At 46.2% G+C, this 20,010-nt stretch overlaps 2 protein-coding genes across 7 annotated transcripts; one reads left to right on the top strand and one right to left on the bottom strand.

Moving 5' to 3' along the window:
* Positions 1–1,313: 1,313 nt before the first annotated feature.
* On the bottom strand, positions 1,314–15,094 carry NKIRAS1 (NFKB inhibitor interacting Ras like 1). Of its 6 annotated transcripts, none has more exons than XM_061362695.1 (5): positions 14,981–15,094; positions 14,431–14,510; positions 13,672–13,798; positions 4,424–4,665; positions 1,314–1,659 (listed from the first exon to the last, which is right to left on the bottom strand). In XM_061362695.1, the coding sequence occupies exons 3-5, from the start codon at positions 13,763–13,765 to the stop codon at positions 1,420–1,422; spliced, it is 576 nt and encodes a 191-aa protein (XP_061218679.1). In that variant the 5' UTR covers positions 13,766–13,798; positions 14,431–14,510; positions 14,981–15,094; the 3' UTR covers positions 1,314–1,419. The 6 variants fall into 6 exon arrangements, with proteins under 6 accessions (XP_061218679.1, XP_061218678.1, XP_061218680.1 ...); XM_061362694.1 differs by having other exon boundaries at positions 14,996–15,094; XM_061362696.1 differs by lacking the exon at positions 13,672–13,798 and adding an exon at positions 13,413–13,632 and having other exon boundaries at positions 14,996–15,094.
* A 38-nt stretch (positions 15,095–15,132) lies between these two features.
* On the top strand, positions 15,133–20,010 carry RPL15 (ribosomal protein L15). The gene is made up of 4 exons (XM_061362684.1): positions 15,133–15,246; positions 16,147–16,328; positions 17,545–17,681; positions 19,651–20,010. The coding sequence occupies exons 2-4, from the start codon at positions 16,157–16,159 to the stop codon at positions 19,954–19,956; spliced, it is 615 nt and encodes a 204-aa protein (XP_061218668.1). The 5' UTR covers positions 15,133–15,246; positions 16,147–16,156; the 3' UTR covers positions 19,957–20,010.

The raw sequence follows: 20,010 nt of genomic DNA, 5'->3' as shown, positions 1-20,010 counted from the left end.
GGGTCAGGTTATAGGATTTAACATTGCAATGAACTCCTCCCTTGCTCCTAGCCTAGCTATCAACAAGGAGTTTCTGCAACAGTAGTTCCCATAACATGCAACTCAAGTCCCAGATTCCAACAACTTAAAGGTATTTCCATTACAATGAGGGAAACTTCAGCTCACTCCCTCTCTCCACTCTCCTATTCATATATAAAGAAAAGCTATTATCAGTTAGTGTAAGAGGTTGTTAGATGCTGAAAGCTGTCCGGTCTGTGAACAGTTGCTCATTCTGTCCCTCTCTATCCAATTTTGTTTAGTTCACTGACAGGCTGACCTAGAACAGCAGGTTCCTACATCACAGGTTTACCAGCATGGAGACTCAAACACAGCACGTGCAGTTATGCTCCTGCTGCTGGACCAAGGCCATGTGTATGGGTATTTCTGGGCATTTGCCATGGGGATGTACCCAAAAGGCAGCATCCTACACTCTCACAAAGTAATACCACTTGTTATCCAGCCTGTAGCTTCATACTGAGGGTGGGTTACTGCAGTTGGGTTGAATGGCTAGGTGGGAGTATTATGCAATACACTAAGCAGAGCCCAGGCAGCACCTCCTGCATACAAAATTGCTCCGTTTAGTTTCTCAGCAAAATTATCACTTATGTGAATGTGACTGATTTGTACTGGACATGCTGGAACAAAACCACGTACAGCTATGTCATCCTTCAGGTCGCAGTTAAGCTAATGAGCACTCTGAGAGCTTCTCTGGTTTGTACAAATAAATTCCTCAGCTGAAAGCACTACTTGCCAGACTGCTGACAAGTTTCCTGTCAGGGTAGATCTGTTCTAGTATCTCCCACAAGATTTGGGGTTTTTTCTTTGTTTTTATCTTTCAGACAGTAGCAGAACTTCAGCAGCTCAATCTGCTGGTAGTAGTTCCTCCTGCTCCAAAACCTTCTGCAACGACACACTGAACTCAGCCTCCTGCAGCATCAAAAAGCCCTGTGGCCCTGTTTAGAGTCAAAGGTAAAAGGACTGTTGCCATTAAAAACAAATCCTCTCTTTAGAGCTGAATGCTTTATTGCAGCCAGTACTATTTGTGACTAGAGGCTATAGCTCTGCAGGGGGATTGCTTAATAAGCTTGTTGATTTGTCCCTCAACATAGCTGTATCCAGGCACAAAGCTCCAACTAGAGAGGTTTCCATCCGTCCTACCCTCCTCCATAACCCTTGCTGCAAGATAACTCCTCTCATGAAATGCTTTTTAGGGCTTTTATCACCAGTGACTTTACCAAGCCAAGTCCATGAGAAGGAAGGATACCTCTTAGCGATAAGCTTGCAGATTTTATTGCTGAATGAGATTATTGCTTTAAGTGAAACTGTGAGAAGCATATGGCACAGAAAGGACTTAGACTGTGACCTGGCAGCTTAGGTAGCTTAGTTATCACAGTTATTCCCTTTGCTCTTCCTTCCAGGCAAGGGAAATGTTGATTTGTTCTGGGACTGGGAGAGTTTGCTAGCTAAGAAGGTGAAGGGCTCAAGCAGTGTTTTCCGATCTGTTACAGTCACTTCCCACAGTCTCACTTTCTCAGCCCTTGCCCATTGCTGTGCTGCTTCTGTTTCCACTTGCCTTTGGTCCACGAGGTCAGTTTTGTTTCCCAGGACAATAACTGTTACCTACAAACAAAACAAAAGCGTAAGCTTTGTACAAAATGTATGCACCACTCACAGCTCTTTTCAACAACAGGCAAGTAGCAACACAGTTCAGACCTGTTCTTTAACTCAGCACTAGCACAAGATAAACTGTATGTAGTTTGGAAGATCAGGGTTTGGGATTCTAATTAGCCTCATCTACATGTGGGCTGGGAGCTGGTTTTAATCATAGGATATGCAGAACTTCTCCCCCCCCCCCCCCCCCAGTTCCTTGAAGGGAAGCAGTGCCCAAGAGAGCCAAAGTTAAACAGCCCTATTCTCCATTTACTTGGCAACTGACCTGCCCTATACAAATGATAAGAACATGACATCTGAGTAGGTCAGAGCAGCAGATGCTTGAGAGGCGGTGGCAGCAGAGAGAGCCTGGACCCCACAGCTGTGGATTTTGCCCAGCTTGTTTTAACCAAGCCCACAATACAAATAAAGCCAACTGTGCCAGAAGGCAGCCTGTGCCAGCAGCCCGGGCAGGCTGAGCTGTTCAGCCCAGCCAGCTGTCCACTCCTGCACGCATGGAAAGCCACCAGAGGGACCTATCGGGACACTCTTCTGTTGCTGCAAGGGTCAGATAAGCACCAGCACCATCCTCTCAGAGCAGTTTCAAGAGCAGCTGGTTAGCTAACTAGGGCATCACAGCTGTTTCAAAACACAGCCTGAGCTGTAATGATCCATCCAGTGACTTCTGTATCACCAAGGAAGTACAGTGTGGCTGAGCTCAGTGGTACTTCAGTTCTAGGAAGTGCTGAAGGTGGTGCTGGCCACTTACAGTTACTGCTCCTGCTATTTACATTAACCATTTTCTAAAAACATGTTACCAGCATCAGCTCCTAGGGGAAGCCATGCTTATATTTAGAGTTCAAGGTCCTTGGTCAAACTCTGGTCTCAACTCTACACTAGTGGTTTGACAAAGATAAAGTGACAAATTCTTCTTTGGGGTTTTTGCTCTGGCCACACCTGCTTGCTCTTTCCTGTTCATCAAGCTAATTACAGGATGTCTTTTTTTAGCAGCTAGAGGTGTTTGTCCTGTTCCTGTGAGGTCTGAGGCTTCCTTTCCTTTCTATAGCAGCTCATGGTGTTTGGGAAAATGCGTTTTCCCTCTGAGAAAGCTTTGAAAGAAGCTAAAATCTTCATATGCATTTACCACATGCTTCAACTGAATTTTACCTATGGTTAAACTCTGTCAGTATGAGAGAACACAAACTCTATTTAGCATAAAATTTGGCCAGGCTTTAAGGTGGGTGCTGGAGAGCAGAGGCAAGGAACCAGCCATCGGTGCTGTCATCCACCATGCAACAAGCGACTGTGTCACTCAACAAGGTGAAGTTCTGCCAGCTCAGAAGCGCCATGTGAGATAGATCCCTCATTCAGTTGAGGATGCTTTCTAACACAGCCCAAGCTTTGAGCCTGCTGTTGCTTTTTTAAGCTAGGACTCCTGAGCTCACCTTCTGTCTATGCTTCAAAGCCTATTTTATATCGACTGTAAATCACAGAAATAAAACTAATTTATCCAGCTTATTGTGGGCACCACTTTCTCAACCATGCCATCCTTAGTCAAGATCAAAACTTTTAAGCTCTGCCAGAGGATAAACAAATTGGCTGCTTTCTAAAATACCTGCGTGCAACAAGAGAGGAGTTCTGGCAGGTAACGCAGAAGAGAGAGAGACATGGATCCTGTTCGGGCTGTGATTCGCTGTCTGCATTACAACATGCTGTAAAGTAACTCATGGGGCCCTCAAAAAAAACAGCACCTGAGCAAAACTTCCTGCTTGTCCACCTTTCCTAGCCCTGCAGGGGAGTTGTGATTGACTCCCAGATTCCTGCTATATGTGACAGCCTGCAGCTCACACCAGCCCTACAAGCTAATGTAACTCTCCCATGACGGCACATTTGGCTGCTGTCAGCCTTGGAGCCTGCCTTCCTCCACCACCCTAAGTGCTGTCAGTACTGAACAAGATATACTTTTGGAAAGTCTCCCCCTACCATTATCCAATTAATTCTTCATGAGCTTCTATTATTTTTTTAACAGCATAAACCAGACATTTGGAAAGCTGTAGGCTAAAGACATTTACCAGGAAAACTACTCGAGAATATAAAGATACTGTAGGAAAAGCCATAATGCTAATGCCACATGCAAGTTATATTTGTTTAGCTAAGCTGGAACACTGTCAGCTGAAAACACTAGCTGCTTTCTAAGGGAAAATAGAGCAGTCATTTCACACAATTGAATTGATTCAATATGGTTGTTAAAATACATTAAAGCTGCTTTGCCAATTGACTAATGTCTGGGAGACCCACTGTCAATTACACTAGTTTGTAAGCCATCAAGTACATGAATACAAAACAAACAAAGATAATGCCCTTCGTAACATTATTCTATGCACTTGACTTCCCATGTACAATATCTAAAAAAACATAGGAACTGCACTGCTGTAGACCATATGTTTTATTAGTCATAAGTATCCTGGCTGGTGCATTCAGTTAACTGAATTTTAGCTCAGTAGATGAAGTAAGGAGGAAAAAAAACCCCACATTCTTTTGCATGACTTGCATGGCATGTGAATTAGGCTTCCCCAGCATGAGAAAGCTTCCTTTTGCTGGATTGCCCACGGCTATGGGTACATTCACTTTCTTTTGTATGCAAGTTTTAAAGAAACAAACTCTCTGCTTTGCAACCTTAATTTTCTATCACTGATCTAGCTATGAGCCAAGCAGTTAAGCACCGTGAGTTTACCTCCTTTTTGTCTCTAAAGACGTCAATCTCCTTTTTGAGCAGTTCCACTCTTTGGAAAGCTTCGAGGCTGGTCACAGCATACACCAGAACGAAGCCATCAGCGACAGAGAAATAGTGCTTTGGCACTTCTACACCCTCCTGCAGACCCCTGGTGTCATAAAGCCGTAACTGTTCCTTCACGCCTCGGTCTGTTTCCACCGATGCCAAATACACATCTTCCATTGTGGCACCCTCTTCTGAACCTGTTTTAAAACAAGCAGGAAAGTTCAACTGGTGGAAGTACAGCACCACTATAAGAATTATTTGAAGTATAGCAGACTTTTACCCAACAATAGCTTCCAGTGCATGTTTTCCAGAGTGACTTGACCTGGACTTAGTCTTGCCTGACATCCCCGTGAAGGACTGTATTCCTAGATCACTGCACCAGCTATTTACAATAGCGACACTGCATAAATACAACCATCTAATACATGAACACATGATTGTGCCTGTGAAATTATTCTATGCAACATGAGCATTCAGGATAGGATAAGATATATAGCTCTTCCCCTAGGTTTCCCAAACTCCAGCCACCCAGCCTACCAGTTCTGTGCCAAACATGCTGCAAATGGACCTGCCCAAACATACCCTTTTGGAAGAACAGCCAAGGAACACCAGATAGTCAAGTACTAACATCTTGAGCCTACTTCTTTGCTTCATACTGAGCTGGATCATATGGCAGAAGCAGAAGCCAAAAGAATAATTCTGGAAATGAACGTGTATTGGTGGTACAATTAAGCAACAAGTAAAATCAAGCCAGAAAAGGAAGGGGAAGTTTGCATGCAAGCAAAGTTTCATGTTATATTTACTCAAATACACAGTGAGCTTTTCCCACCCCTTAAGGATTTAAAATGATTCAGATTTGCTAATGGAAGCAAGCTCATCTACTGTGAAGTAAGAGCACACACAAGGTAACAAGCTTTCATATATATATATATGTATATGTATATATATATATACACCACCTGCTCCATGGTAACTATCTGCAGACTGGCTCTCCTTGCTTCCTCTCCCGATGGTAAATGTGAGGTAATTCAAGACCTCTTACTTTGAACTAATTAAAATTACTTTTTCCGAGGCAAACCTGAAAACACATAGATCACCTTAGCTTTGCGTTCCCCCTGGATGTGGGTGCATAAGGTTACAGGTCCCAACAAACTATGTACAGTGTCGCTGAGCCACTTTCAGAGTTGATTTTAAGTATCCATATAAACCCTCTGCAATCCACCTTTTTGCCTCCATTGCACTCCTGTGTGCATGAACTGTTTGCCTTTGCAGGGCTACAGCAACTAGTTCTGCTTTATTGTCTTTGTGTGCCAAAAAAGGGCCATATTAGTGCATTGTTTAAGAAAACACCAGGGATTATTTGCCCTGTGAAAATAAGGATTTTTCTACATTCAATGACACTATTCAGAGTACTTCACATTGACAAACAAGCTGAAGCATTCCACCCACGCTGACGGTTTCCCATGATGTATGCAGCATTCCTGCGCAGGAAAGTGGCACAAGCTGTTCTTTTTGCCCCTCTCTGTGCAGTCATCATAGATCAAACTCTTATTAGGTTTGCAATGAATTAATTTCCCTCGCCTCCAAATATAACCATGCTAATGTGCAAAAGCAAAACTGTGAGCAGAAGGACAAAACAAAGGTTAATAAAAAGAGAAGGCATAAACACATTCCGTGTAGCTGGAGAATGTGTTACAAGGGCATTTCTTAAGACCAAAGTAGTAATAAAGCCCTTTCTGGATATAGCACTCTTCTATAGATAAAGCACTATATTCTTGCTTTGCGTCCTTGTGTTGTACAGAAGGGTCAAGGAAATACCTAGCATCAGTAACTACTACTTTGGCAAGAAGGAATGAACCATAAGTATCAAAGTTTTCTACTTAGAAAGCAATAACGTTGTACAGGTTTTTACCTCTAAATGATGCACTGTAATTCAGGAGTCTTTAATATATCCACCTTCTCCTCCGATGATCTCTTTTTAATGGCATTAAAAGTAGCAGTGAAAACTATGTCTTTGAACAACCTACTTGAAAATTAAGGAAAAAATTGAGACCCAGCACTTAAGTCAGCAGAATAGAGCAATAAATTTTGATGTGAAATGGGGAGGGGACTTTGGAGGCAGCTGGAATTTATGTATCAGTAGCAGATTCCAGAGGTAAAGCTTCATCTATGTACATTGCAGGAGGGAGTATATGCAAGTAGATTCCTAAGCAAACACAGATAATTTTTAGAGGTACCTGTGTCACCATATTCTAGGCCCTGCTAAAGCCCAGACCACATGCTAGCCACAGCATGCAACAATATTTACAATTCTTGTCAGTACCACCCCAGTCAAACACTTTCCTGTTCTCCATTCAAACATGGATGGGGCTTGAGCAACCTGGTCTAGTGAAGGTGTCCTTGCCCATGGCAGGGGGATTGGAACTTGATGATCTCTAAGGTACCTTCCAACCCAAACCATGCTATGATTTTATGTGCCAGGCAAGCTGTTGTACTAGCAGCAAAACTAGCTAGGAAAGCCTATTGTTCTAGGAGGGTGCCTTTTAATACCCCATCCTCCTGTCACAAGGATCCCAGTTCTCCTTTCCTTCCCTGGCATCCCTGGGCATCCTCCCACCTGCACTAGCTGGGTGGGCAAGGGCAGCTTGTGCTGTGGAGTGACTGCCCTGCAGACTGCTACTGGCTCAAGCAGATTTCCCTTGCAGGAGAGTATTGTCATGTGCCCTTCCTCTCCTTCCTGCTATCAGTTCTTCTAAATTTACAGAAGCATATTGTGAGACGTCCACTGCTGTGACACAGATGAACGGGCAGATGGAACTAGCTTTCACGTTCCGAAGCTATGGGGGGAAAGGGGAACTAACAAGAGTTGCAGTGAACAATCCTGTGGTTTCTTTGGAAACTAAAGATGAAAAATGTTAGGGAGGGAAAAGAAGAATAGACAGGAGATTGATGCCATTCTCTAGTGCCCACATAGCTAGTGCAAGTCTTGGGAGAAACAGAAAGGTTTTCATCTGTGTTGCCAACTGCTGCCACAGAGGAACTGCAAGGGGAAGCTTCAGTCATAAACTGAGTGGTGTTTCAACCCCTGGTGGCTTCCCAGTCAGGAAAGGCTCAATATACTAATGAATACAGCACACAGCCTGGGCAAGGCAGAGATATTGCAAATACTAAAATATAGCAAAATTTCAAGATGGATGGAATTTCAGAAGTTCCTCAGGGACTCTTGAACATAAAGTCAGAGCATGTTTTGTGTCTTCTAAGGGTACTTTTTGAAGTCCTGTATGTATTTTTACCTTCCCTTTTTACTGCGAAGGCCTCCTAAAGCATGCTATCCCTTGTGTTTGTAAACTGCAGGATAACAGGCTTTGCTTTCTTACATCTCAAATGACAACGTATCAGAGTTCCCCTGACTTGGTGAAGAGCTGGACAGGCCTCAGCAAGAGATGGTCTATTTAGATGTAGCTGCTTGTTAAGTACTGGTCCAATCAAGTAGTGGGCACCATTCTGACCCTTAGTTGCATACATTCAGCTCCATTTTCATCCATTTCTAAAATGTTAAGCTGGCTGCAGCTCTATCATGAGGTAGTTTTGATATAAGAAACAAAGATACAAGAACACGCAATTTGGTTAATTAGCCTCCATAGCTTTGGATCTGTGAAAGCCAAAACCTAAAATCCCTTCAGATGAGACCAAATGAGGCAAATTCTTCCATTATGGGTTTTACCACAGCAATATATGTTTTCATTCCTAGCTGGTAAGATGACTTGAAGTAGCTACTTATGAATAACCAGACCACACCAGCTATTTACACAGCCAGGAGGCAGAGATAAGGAAAATCCACAGGAAGCATTCTCATCTCCTCCTGTTGAGCTGATAAGGGGCCAGAGATATTTTAAAGGCAGAAGGAAGACTCCTTTCTGCACCACAACTGAACAGGGACACTGCTTAAGGAAAAACACCTATCCTCTTTATGGACATGTCCCATGCCAAAGTCAAACCAGGAACTCAGCCCTCCCAGGAGAGCTTAGGCCAAGCAGAGCAAGCCCTAACAACTCTTTGGCCTGACCGTGGCAATCTAGTCCCTGCATGACTCAAAGCTAAGTCTGCACCCATTTCAAACATCTGCTTTCAGGTTTTGTCTCATTCCTTGTATCAGTTTAGCCAGAGAGGCTAACCTGCTTAGTAAGGTTCCATGCAATTTAGACCTGGAGGGTAGGGGGCCCCAAGACTCTTCATTGCTATTCAAGGATCACCTGCTACAAGCTCAGGAGTGTTGCATTCCCACTAGAAGGAAGTGCAGCAGGAGGGCCAGGAGACCTCCTTGGATGGATAAGGAGCTGCTGAGGAAAATCCAAATGAAAAAAGAGGCTTACAAAATGTGGAAGCAAGGACAGGCGGCCTGGGAAGAGTACAGGAATATTGTCCGGGAAGCTAGGGACCAGGTTAGGAAAGCTAAGGCCCAGTTAGAATTAAACTTGGCTAGGGATATTAAGGATAACAGGAAGGGATTCTATAGGTACGTAGCAAATAAAAAACAGACTAGGGACAACATAGGCCCCCTCAGGAAGATATCAGGAGAGCTAGCTACACAGGATTTGGAGAAGGCTGAGGTTCTGAATGACTTCTTTGCCTCGGTCTTCACTGGCAAAGGCTCTGACTGCACCACCCAAGTCTTGGAAGGCAGACGCAGGGACTGTGAGAATGAAGACCTTGGGCCCACTGTAGGAGAGGAACTGGTTCGAGACCATCTTAAAAATCTGAACGTGCACAAGTCCATGGGTCCTGATGAAATCCATCCACGGGTCCTGAAGGAGCTGGCAAATGAAGTTGCTAAGCCACTGGCCATCATATTTAAAAAGTCATGGCAGCCAGGTGAAGTTCCTGACAACTGGAAAAAGGGAAATATAACCCCCATTTTCAAGAAGGGGAAAATGGATGACCCGGGGAATTACAGACCAGTCAGTCTCACCTCTGTGCCTGGCAAAATCTTAGAGCAGATTCTCCTGAAAGGCATGCTAAGGGACATGAAAAACAACAAGGTGCTTGGTGACAGCCAGCATGGCTTCACTAAGGGGAAATCCTGCCTGACCAATCTGGTGGCCTTCTATGATGGGGCTACAGAACTGATGGACAGGGGCAGAGCAGTTGATGTCATCTACCTGGACTTGCGCAAAGTGTTTGACACTGTCCCCCATGACCTCCTTGTCTCTAAATTGGAGAGACATCAATTTGATGAATGGACCACTGGGTGGATAAAGAACTGGCTGGATAGCAGCATGCAAAGAGTTGTGGTCAATGGCTCAATGTCCTGCTGAAGACCAGTTACGGGTGGTGTCCCAGGGATCGGTGTTGGGACCGGTCTTGTTCAACATCTTTGTCACTCACATGGACAGTGGGATTGAGTGCGCCCTCAGCAAGTTTGCCGATGACACCAAGCTGTGTGGTTCGGTTGGTACGCTGGAGGGAAGGAATGCCATCCAGAGGGACCGTGACACACTTGTGAGGTGGGCTGATGCCAACCTCATGAAGTTTAACCATGCCAAGTGCAAGGTCCTACACCTGGGTGGGAGCAATCCCAGGCACAGCTACAGGCTGAGCAGAGAAGAGATTCAGAGCAGCCCTGCGGAGAAGGACTTGGGGGTGCTGGTCAATGAGATAATGAACATGAGTTGGCTTCAGTGTGTGCTTGCAGCCCAGGAAGCCAACTGTATCCTGGGCTGCATCAAAAGGAGTGTGACCAGCAGGTCAAAGGAGGTGATCCTGCCCCTTTATTCTGCTCTCGTGAGACCTCACATGGAGTATTGTGTGCGGTTCTGGTGTCCTCAACATAAAAAGGACATGGATCTGTTGGAACAAGTCCAGAGGATGGCCACAAGGATGATCAGGGGACTGGAGCACCTCCCATATGAAGACAGGCTGAGAAAGTTGGGGCTCAGCCTGGAGAAGAGAAGGCTGCGTGGAGACCTCATAGCAGCCTTCCAGTATCTGAAGGGGGCCTATAGGGATGCTGGGGAGGGACTCTTCATTAGGGACTGTAGTGATAGGACAAGGGGTAACGGGTTAAAACGTAAACAGGGGAAGTTTAGATTGGATATAAGGAAGAAGTTCTTTCATGTTAGGGTGCTGAGGCACTGGAATGGGCTGTCCAGGGAGGTTGTGAATGCTCCATCCCTGGCAGTGTTCAAGGCCAGGCTGGACGAAGCCTTGGCTGACATGGTTTAGTGTGAGGTGTCGCTGCCCATGGCAGGGGAGTTGGAACTAGATGATATTAAGGTCCTTTCTAACCCTAACTATTCTATGATTCTATATGTTACTTTATGCATCTCTGTTTCTCTCCCCTTTTTGCCCTTTCCTTTCTCATGCTAGGGCCCAACACAAACAGCCACTCTTGCATTTTTAAAGCCCAGCACAAAGGTGTGTAGCACTACGCATTGTTGCTCACATGGTCCAGGAACGGTTATTCCATTCTGGGGGTATTCTTCCCTCCTGACTACTTTCTGCTCTTTGACCTCAAGCAATCTTAGTGCCTTTGCAAAAGTGCCAGCTGCTGACCATGTAAAAAACACAGAACTTAGGGACTTAATCTGTGACAAGCCAGGGAGAGCTGGAGGTGCACATTTTCTAGGAAAAGAAAGCACAGCTAGGTTTACAGCACCATCACCAAGTACGCAGCCAGGAGCATAGGCTCAAAGCCAAGGGCTTTATATAGCAACCTGAAACCTCCAAGGACATTAATCACTTCCCTGATAGCAGCTGTGCCACCACTCCTTTTGACAGCAAAGTCAACAGGAGGCACTTGAGCACTGACATAGACTCACAGATGATTACAGTCACAAGGAGATCCCCATGTCAGTGGCTGGGACACCACAGAGGTTGGCACCAGACCCTGTGCTGCTCTGAGCCTATAACCAAGTTTGAGCATGCTTCTTGTTACTATGAGGAGGATATGGATGCCATCAGGAACGGAAAGACTCCATGAGTTGGCTCCCTGGCCCTCAGACCAGCCGCAGAGCTGCTTCTGACGTCAGTCAGGAAGCACAGGTTTTGGAACAGCTTGTGTCCATGTTGCCATACCCGGTGGGCTGCTTTACTGACTGGCTCTGAACAGACAGGCTTTCAGCAAACACACTAGTCCCTTTCGCCTCCTGCCAAAGAGGCCAGCAGCCAAGACGTACATGCCAGCTTTCTGGAGCTCAAGGATCAAGATTCAGTAATCACGTTTTAAGCGTGAAGGGGCCACCCCTGTGATGATGGCACCAGCAATGAGTCTGTGCAGTGTAAAGCAGCTCAGCTAAGGAGCAGTCAAAGACTTACTGTCATTCAAACTCTGTCCTTGCCCAGTAAGACCCTTACAGTGGTGTCCTGCTTCTGCAGTTCGAAGGTTAAATTAATAGAGATCGGAGCAGTAGCTAAAGATCTTCTGGGAAGCATTTTCAGCAGCCATACCTCAGGCACCCTCGGCCAGAACTGTCTGTGGGCTGAGGAAGAGCCAGGGAGGATGGTGACCACTCAGCAGGACTGCCAGAAACACCAACATATCAGTCCATACCCCAAAATGTGCCCGATGGCACACGTGCTGGGCCGTGGCTGCTTGTCCCTTGGGTCTTCAATGGCTCGATATGAGCCTTTTGCATACTCTCATCTTAACTCTGCTATTTTCCCTCTTTCTCTAAATGTCTTGGGAATAAGATTTGATCAGAATAATAGAAAACAGGAGAGTACCTTCCTCCTTGTCTCCTCTGCTATCAGCTGCTCCTCCCCTTACTGTTAGCTCCAAAAACTAAGAGCAGTGTTGTGGGAAAGGAAAACTGATATTTTTAAGGAAGGGAGGGGGGAAGTTCACATTGCACAATGGCCGAGTTGGAGCAGAGCATTCAGGAGTGACAGAGGGACACCGCAGCTAAACCCTGGGCACAAGGCCTCCCTCCAGTTATGTCAGCCAGTACTCATGACGCTGTATAATCATGTACATGACTGGCTCCATAAATAGCTCCTCTGATCAGCAACACCCTAATATCCTTCCTGCCTGGGTCATTAACAGGAGCCCGGGGCAGGAAGTAATGCGAGGCAATATGATTTAAGTAATGTGGCCTTGCTCATGCTGCTTGGGTGTCTGTTACACCACCCAGCCCTGTGCAGAGGAGTGGCAGCTCGGTGGCAATGGGAAAAACCTTTAGCTTGCAGGCTTTGCAACCTTCACGCTGAAAGCTGCACAGGGCTACATGCGTAGGGCTCGGTAGGATGCTGGGAACAGATGTTACTGCAATATTAGAGGAAATCCTTTGAAACCAATGCATGAGCACGCAGTTCTGTATCACGCTTTGCCAGCAAATTCCTCCCATCCACATATTTTAAAGGCACAGTGACTGCAAAGCACCATTCTAGAAACCCTAGTGTTTATCCAATAACTCATTCCAAGTCCACTTCACTTACCAGCCCAAGGAAAAGATACAAACTGACTAGCCATCTTCTGTCAAAGCCCTAAGATTCTCCCCTGGTGCCAACACCTGTTCCTAGTTGAGGCAGGAGTATTTTGCCAGCCTGCTGATCATTGTGCTTCCTCTCTTAGACAAATCATGTGAAAACAGAGGGAAACAAGATGGCTTTGCCTTCATTACCTTTCTTTTGTGCACAGCAAGTCTTCACACACCCCATGCTCCTCTCCCAAGGCCCTTTTCCATGGGAGGATTTATTTCAGAACTCCAAGCTTGGCCCTTGAAGTTCAACACACAATGTGGGACCTACAGCTGAACTGGTTTTCTTTCCAGCACTTTGATTAAATATCAGCCAAACCCAAACAAAATAAAGCTTTAAGAAGACTAAATAAAAGTCTGAACAGTCCCTTAACTCATCAGATGACATCTATTTACTTTTCAGGCATCTACAGCATCTTGCACGGAATGAGATATTTCTTATGTAAACAGGCAGCAAGCACATCACCTACTTTTCTGTTTGTTTCTTTCTAAGCATTCACGTATTTTCTAACCGGGAACACCACAAAAAAGGTTCTTCTCCAAGCCTTGTTTAAAAATGGGTAAATAAGGGTTCTATGAATTTCAAAAACTGCCCAGAGATGCAACAAATACACGTTTATTTCCTACTTCACCCGGTGCAGTTTGCAGTCCTCCTTTACTGTGTTTTTGGGAACCACACAGAGCAAGATGCTGGAAAAGGAAGCAAAACAAAGCAAAAAAAAACCTCACCAATAGTGTGCTTTCCATAGAGAAGCTGCTCCAAAATCGCAGTCTTTCCCACCGAGGCCATTCCACACACCACCACCTTGTAGCCCTTTCCCATCTTTCCCAAGAGGGCAGAGTCAGCAGGCGAGCCCTGTGCAGACACAGGAGTCTGTGAGCCTGGCACCAGGCACAAATGAAGCCCACAAAAGGTGAGAGGCAAAGTGGGAAGCAGCGGCTGCTGGGAGTCACAGCTCCCCCCCTCTCCCCCCGAGCTGGTATTTTTAGGACTAGAGTTTCCTCCCACACTGTTTTCTCAGGTTTTAGGCTGCTGCCATATTGCTGATGATGCTTGCCCGCAGCCTCAACACTTGTCCCATCAGGCCTGGGGAGACTGAAGCTGTGTTATCCCTCTGGGGCAAGGCCTGTGTTTGTTGGTGTGTGCATGCTGCAAGGCCTGCAACGCTGGCTTCATGGGTTTGCAGTGGGCCTGATGGTACCTGGTGGTATCAGGATGGCTTCTGTAACTGAAGCAAAACAGCAGTATCTTCCCTTTTATTTCATACATAGAAAGATTCTAGCTTTTACAGGCTATGAGCTCGAAAACAGAAGTGTTAAAGGCAGAAACACAGAAAAGCAAATGCAAAAGCAGGGCTTTCATCTGCTTTAAGTCAGTTTGGATGCGTGGGGGTTGGTTCTAGCAGGAGGCCTCCAGAAGCCGGCCATGGGCCCTAGCTCCGAGTTTGTTGCTCAAAGCGGTTTGCCCCAGACACAGCTGCAGAGTACCTTGTTAGGACTAGGAGGGGCTGGCTCTGTCCTGCTTCAATTCCAGGTTAGCCGGGTGATGCTTCACAAGCCAGGGTGCCCTGCAAAACATACACCAAAAGATAGAGAGGTCAGCCTACCGCAAAGCAGGAGACACTTTCAGTCAGGGAAAGCCTAATTCCAGCTTTGATTCCCCACTACCTCCATAGCAGAACACTGAGGATGCTGCAAAAGCGGGACAAAGTCCCCTCGGCACCAGGCCCCTTCCCTGGGCCTGACAATTCACTTCTGCTAGTGCCGGGGGAGAGGGGAGGCACAGAAACGCTCGATACGCTGGAGAAACGGGAGCACAACAGGAACGGGCAGAGCCAGGGCCCCGACCCCAGCGCGGCAGACGCTCACCTTGTCACAGAGCCCTTGTCACAGAGCCCTTGTCACAGAGCCCTTGCCGCAGAGCCCCTGAGGCCTGCGGCACCGGCGGCTAGCTCCCTCCCCACCTACCCCAAAGGCTTTAGGGCTGTTTTAGTTCCCTCTCCCCCGTTATAATTTAACTGTATGACGTGTCTCCCACCTCCCCCCCGCGCACCTGGGCACAGCTTCCCTCGGGACCCCAAGGAGCCGGGACCAGTCCCGCCTCTGCCGCCCATTGGCAGGCGCGGGGGCCGGGCCCGGCCGGGGCGGGGCGGGGCGGAACGGGACGAGGAGAGTGGCCCGGCGGTTCTCCCACTTCAGGACTACGCTACCCATGAGGCATCGCGGCCGCGGCCGGAAGCCTGATGCCGCCGCAAGGGGTTGTGGGCAAGAGGCTTCTTCCTTTCCGGTGGTGGGCGCCATCAGGTGAGGGTAGATTTGAGCTTGGCCTTTCCGTCAATCCGCTTCTATCCCGGGCCGGACGTGCCCATCCTCCCGCCCCACTGCCGCCACGGCGGGCTGCGACGTGGCTGCTCCCGTGGCAAGGGGCTCTCTGCAGCCCGCGGGTGCAGGGAGGCCTACGAAGGGCCTGTGGACTGCGCCGTGTCGCGGCGGGCTGGCTGCCCGCGGTGTGGGGCGGGGAGAGCGGCCGCAGCGCTGGCTGGTGTGAGCAGGAGGCCGAGCACCGCAGCGCAGCGGGTGGTTAGAGGTTGTACGGTCTGGGTTGACTCCGGGTTTGACGTGTTCTGTGTCAGTGTAATCGTAAAGATGGAGTTGCTTGGGGCGGGAAGAGCTGGGCCGTAGCTGGGCAGGTAGGGAGAATAGGGGTGTGGAAAATCACACGTGAACGGGCCTTTTTTTGTGCGCAGAAGTGAGTTGCCTTTTGCTGATGGTGACTTGGGGGGTGAGAGGGATTTGATGGAGTTCACTTCCAGTTGCTGGTTACTGCAGCTGTATGAGAGCTCAAATGTTTTTAGGGGCAATTAACCCATGTGAGAATAAAGACCACACGACTCACACTCGTGCTTCCTTATAGATATTTACAACTTGTTTCAGATGTTAACTAGATTCTCACATACACATCTCAGAATTTCTCAGCTGTGGACTTTAATGCTTAAGAACATATGAAAAGGAAGAAAAAGCCCCATGTCATGTTGGAGACTAGCCATGTGTGAGCCATGGTAGCAGACATGGCAGTGGTATAAAGAAGCTTGAGAGCATCCCATTTCAGTGGTTCTGCATATATGGTTTCATGCAGTGTTCCTCTTGGCAGCAGTTCACATTTGGATGTGGTGCATGTTACTTATTGACCTCTCCATTCAGCAGGTAGACGAACATGGGTGCCTACAAGTACATCCAGGAATTATGGAGGAAAAAGCAGTCAGATGTGATGCGGTTCCTCCTGCGTGTCCGCTGTTGGCAGTACCGCCAGCTCTCTGCGTTGCATCGAGCTCCCCGGCCCACCCGACCAGACAAAGCTCGCAGGCTGGGATATAAGGCCAAGCAAGGTAATGAGATGTAGAGGTCAAGTCTATGGGCTTCATGATGGAGTGGACTGGTTTTATGTCAGTTTTCTTCCTTCCTTAAGTGACAGCTGAAATACTCCCCAAGAAACGGGTGTCCTGCATAAAGTGAACTTAATGTTATAAATGTGTTAAATTGATAGCAGTGACCACAGCTTAAAACATTACTTCATGTAGCTTTGAATTCACATCTTCTGTGGCTGTTTTGATAGATGGAGATCAAGTGGGATTTGGCTTTGTTTGTGTGCTGTGTTACTGGTGCAGAGTTGACTGGTGCTTTTGGTACCTTCAGTTTGAGGGGTGTTCTTTCTCTGCCCAGGTTTTGTCATGCATTACTCTGACTGTATTACAGCTGCATGTGCTTGAGTAAGCAAGACGATGAGCAGTTACTGGTCAATGAGAGAAAATTGGGGAAAATGGCCTTCTGTCTGTAACTTGAGGGTAGATTTAGATAAGGTATTAGGAATAAACTCTTCTCTGTGAGGGTGGTGAGGCTCTGGCACAGGCTGCCCATCAAAGCTGTGGCTGCCCTGCCCTGGCAGTGTTCAAAGCCAGATTGGACAGGGCTTGGAGCAGTCTGGTCTACTGGAAGGTGTCTCTGCCCATGGCTAGGGGCTGGAAGTAGCTGAGCTTTTAAGAACCCTTCCAACCCAAACCACTCCATGATTCTATGAAATCCTTGAAACAGTTTGAAATGTTCAGTATAAAAACAGAAAGAGAAGAATCTACACTTCTGTTACTGATTGTAAAGTTTCAAAATGATCTTCCTAATTTTTAGTGAGGAGATTTCAGCAAGGCTTGTGGATGGCTTGTACTTGCTACCATCAGAATATGGGCTGTTGTGTTCCGGGTGGTTGTTTCTTTGAGTGTTTTGGGGTGGGATGGTTTTTTGTGTTACAATGTAGCTGTAGCTGTTCTTAGCGTATGTGGAAGTGTATCATTAAAAGGTGCCCTAAGCTCTGGTTTGAAGCTGAAGAACAGTTGCAACAAACAGGACATCACTTCCCTTACTCAGTTGTAATGGAAATAACAAAACCATTTTGTGATGGCCACCTCCAGTTGTAGGTTTTGGTGCAGACTGGTATAGTGACCTAATTCTGCAGCATTTCATGTCAAGTTTTGGGGGTTGGAAATACTGTATGGTCGTCAAAATTGCTACACTCCAGAATTCCTCTAGTTCCTAAGTTATAATTTCTTTTAGGGTATGTTATCTACCGTGTCCGTGTTCGCCGTGGTGGTCGTAAACGCCCAGTCCCGAAAGGTGCAACCTACGGTAAACCTGTGCATCATGGTGTTAACCAGCTGAAGTTTGCCCGGAGTCTTCAGTCTGTAGCAGAGGTGACTATTTTGGTTATTGCCCAAACACTTGGCTTTAGGAAGGTCTTGGTCTGTAAAAGCTGAAAATACTCAGAGACAGAAAAGAAACCCAAACCAAAACCCAAGTAACTCGTAAAAGATCTTGCATGCTGATGGCAGGAAACCCTCAGAGTGCCTTGGAAAGCTCTATTGAGCCAAGTGAAAAAGCTGTTTACAAATCTTGTCTGGGGGAAGTACTACGTAGGTGTTTTATTGAAGTTCATAGTGTACACTACTTCTGAAGTTTGCCACAGTAATTCTGATGAAAAACAGACATACAACCAGTATAAACCCTGGTAAAAAAAGGGTAAGGCTAAAGAAATAATTCAGATATGCTCAAGTCTGATTTCACTCTTCACTAAATCCCACCTCTCTTTTCTGCCATGCTGTATGTATTACCAGCTTTAGGTAGTGGTCCTTTTACATAGTACAGAGGAGTTCCTATCTTAAAGCCTGTAGCATGCCAGAGACCTTCTGGTTCTTCATTAAAAACTTTGGTACCTCCCAAGCACCAAGCTTGGTAGCTAACTTGTTTTTAGGCAAGATGTTGTTACCTGCCAAAATACTTCAAACACAAACTTCCATTCTGTGAGATCTTTATAAGTTTTGTAAGGCCACAGTAGTAGTGTTGGCGTTAGAATTAATAATAGTCTGTACTCTCAAAAAAAGAGATGGAAGAATGAAGACTTCTCTTGGCCTTTCTGTCTTAAGCAGAAGACGTCTCTGTTCCCAGGTCTTCAAAATTATTCATAGCTGACTTCAGCAGTTTGAATATGGTGGGGTTTTCTAAAGTGGGGGAAACAAACAGAAATGGGACATACTAATTTAAAGGAAACACAGTTTAAATTAAAAAGGCAATTCTGTGTTTTGAGTGCTCATGGTATATTCTTCATGTATGCTATTCTCTGGTAGCCGAGAGCCAACTACATGCTCACTTGTGGCAGTAGCTCATGGAAGAAGTTATTTGGTCTCAGTTTTAATTCAGAGTTCTCTGACATCTTCTGTTTTGGAAGAGGTATGTTTTTCAAACAGAAATGTAAAACTTCCGCTGCAGCTCCCATCCCCATATAGAAGCTGTTTGATGGTGTTTTAATGTTTAATACATGTGTTGCTTTCACCTGCTAGAATAAAACGAGGACCTGATAGAATTTTATTACTTACACAGAAAATAGGCAAGTGTGGTTTACCAGAAGACTGGAGCAATAGGTTGGGATCCCATTGGGATAGAAGATGGGTGGGCTTCATTGGTTCATATTTTCCCACAGTGATGATCAAGTTGTATGATTAAACCCACTTCTAGTGTTCAGGTAAGGAGTATTCTTGATGGGGAGGCAGATGGAGTTGCATAATCGGTATTTTCTGCTTTCTTCTGTTTTCTAAACTTAAGACTCCTCTTTTCCAACCACAAGTGAGGGATAGGAATAGCAAGCACTAACGTGCCAGCAGTGGAACAAATACTTGTTACATCAGCTCTTTCTTTTCTCCTGTCAGTGTAGGCTTATTCTCTGCAGAACCACCTTTCTCCCCTTTAGCTTTGGATATGCAAACTAATCAGTCTTTCATGACTGCAGCCCCAAGTGCAACTGGTGCTCTCCATCTACTGTGAAAGTTGCTTTTAATGCTGAATATTTACTGATTGTGTGCTTCTGTGTACAAAGTAGCTCTTTTATCCACCAAGCACCTTGCTCCTTACATACCTTAAAACCCATTTCACACCCATTTAATGTAGGAATCCAGTCAGCCTTTTTTTAAGTACAACATTTCTTTCAGCTGTTACTTTTTCTTGCATCTTTGCATCTGGAAGGGGAGCAGTTCTTTGAGGAAGACAGGGTTGCTTGGGGCAAATTGAAATTTCTGGCACCTACCAAACTTTAGGTTTGAGTTTCATCTTTCTGCATGAAGAGTGCTCTGCATCCATGATTTTATATCCTGCATTCATTTTTCCCTCTAGGAACGTGCTGGCCGTCACTGTGGGGCTCTCAGAGTCTTAAACTCCTATTGGGTTGGTGAAGATTCCACATACAAGTTTTTTGAAGTGATTCTGATTGATCCCTTCCACAAGACCATCCGACGCAACCCTGACACCCAATGGATCACCAAGCCCGTCCACAAGCACAGGGAGATGCGTGGGCTGACATCAGCCGGACGGAAGAGTCGTGGCCTTGGCAAGGGCCACAAGTTCCACCACACCATTGGTGGCTCGCGCCGTGCTGCCTGGAGGAGACGCAATACGCTGCAGCTGCACCGTTACCGTTAATTCCTGTCCATGTAACGGTCTAATAAAGCTCATGTGGGTTGTTGAATTTAACAA

Source organism: Neopsephotus bourkii, unplaced genomic scaffold (genome assembly GCF_033783945.1).
Source record: "Neopsephotus bourkii isolate Nb327-2 ecotype Australia unplaced genomic scaffold, CSIRO-AGI_Nbou_v1 NB_1132, whole genome shotgun sequence".
Taxonomy (NCBI): domain Eukaryota; kingdom Metazoa; phylum Chordata; class Aves; order Psittaciformes; family Psittacidae; genus Neopsephotus; species Neopsephotus bourkii.
The sequence above is the reverse complement of the archived record's forward strand: the minus strand, read 5'-3'. Positions and strand labels throughout refer to the sequence as shown.

Coding starts and splice junctions, on each gene's coding strand:
- NKIRAS1 (XM_061362695.1), bottom strand. CDS start 13,765: ATGGGAAAGGGCTACAAGGTGGTGGTGTGTGGAATGGCCTCGGTGGGA. Junction 4,666..13,671: donor CTATGGAAAGCACACTATTG/GTGAGGTTTTTT, acceptor GTTTTAAAACAG/GTTCAGAAGAGGGTGCCACA. Junction 1,660..4,423: donor TCTTTAGAGACAAAAAGGAG/GTAAACTCACGG, acceptor TTTTGTTTGTAG/GTAACAGTTATTGTCCTGGG.
- RPL15 (XM_061362684.1), top strand. CDS start 16,157: ATGGGTGCCTACAAGTACATCCAGGAATTATGGAGGAAAAAGCAGTCA. Junction 16,329..17,544: donor GGGATATAAGGCCAAGCAAG/GTAATGAGATGT, acceptor AATTTCTTTTAG/GGTATGTTATCTACCGTGTC. Junction 17,682..19,650: donor GTCTTCAGTCTGTAGCAGAG/GTGACTATTTTG, acceptor TTTTCCCTCTAG/GAACGTGCTGGCCGTCACTG.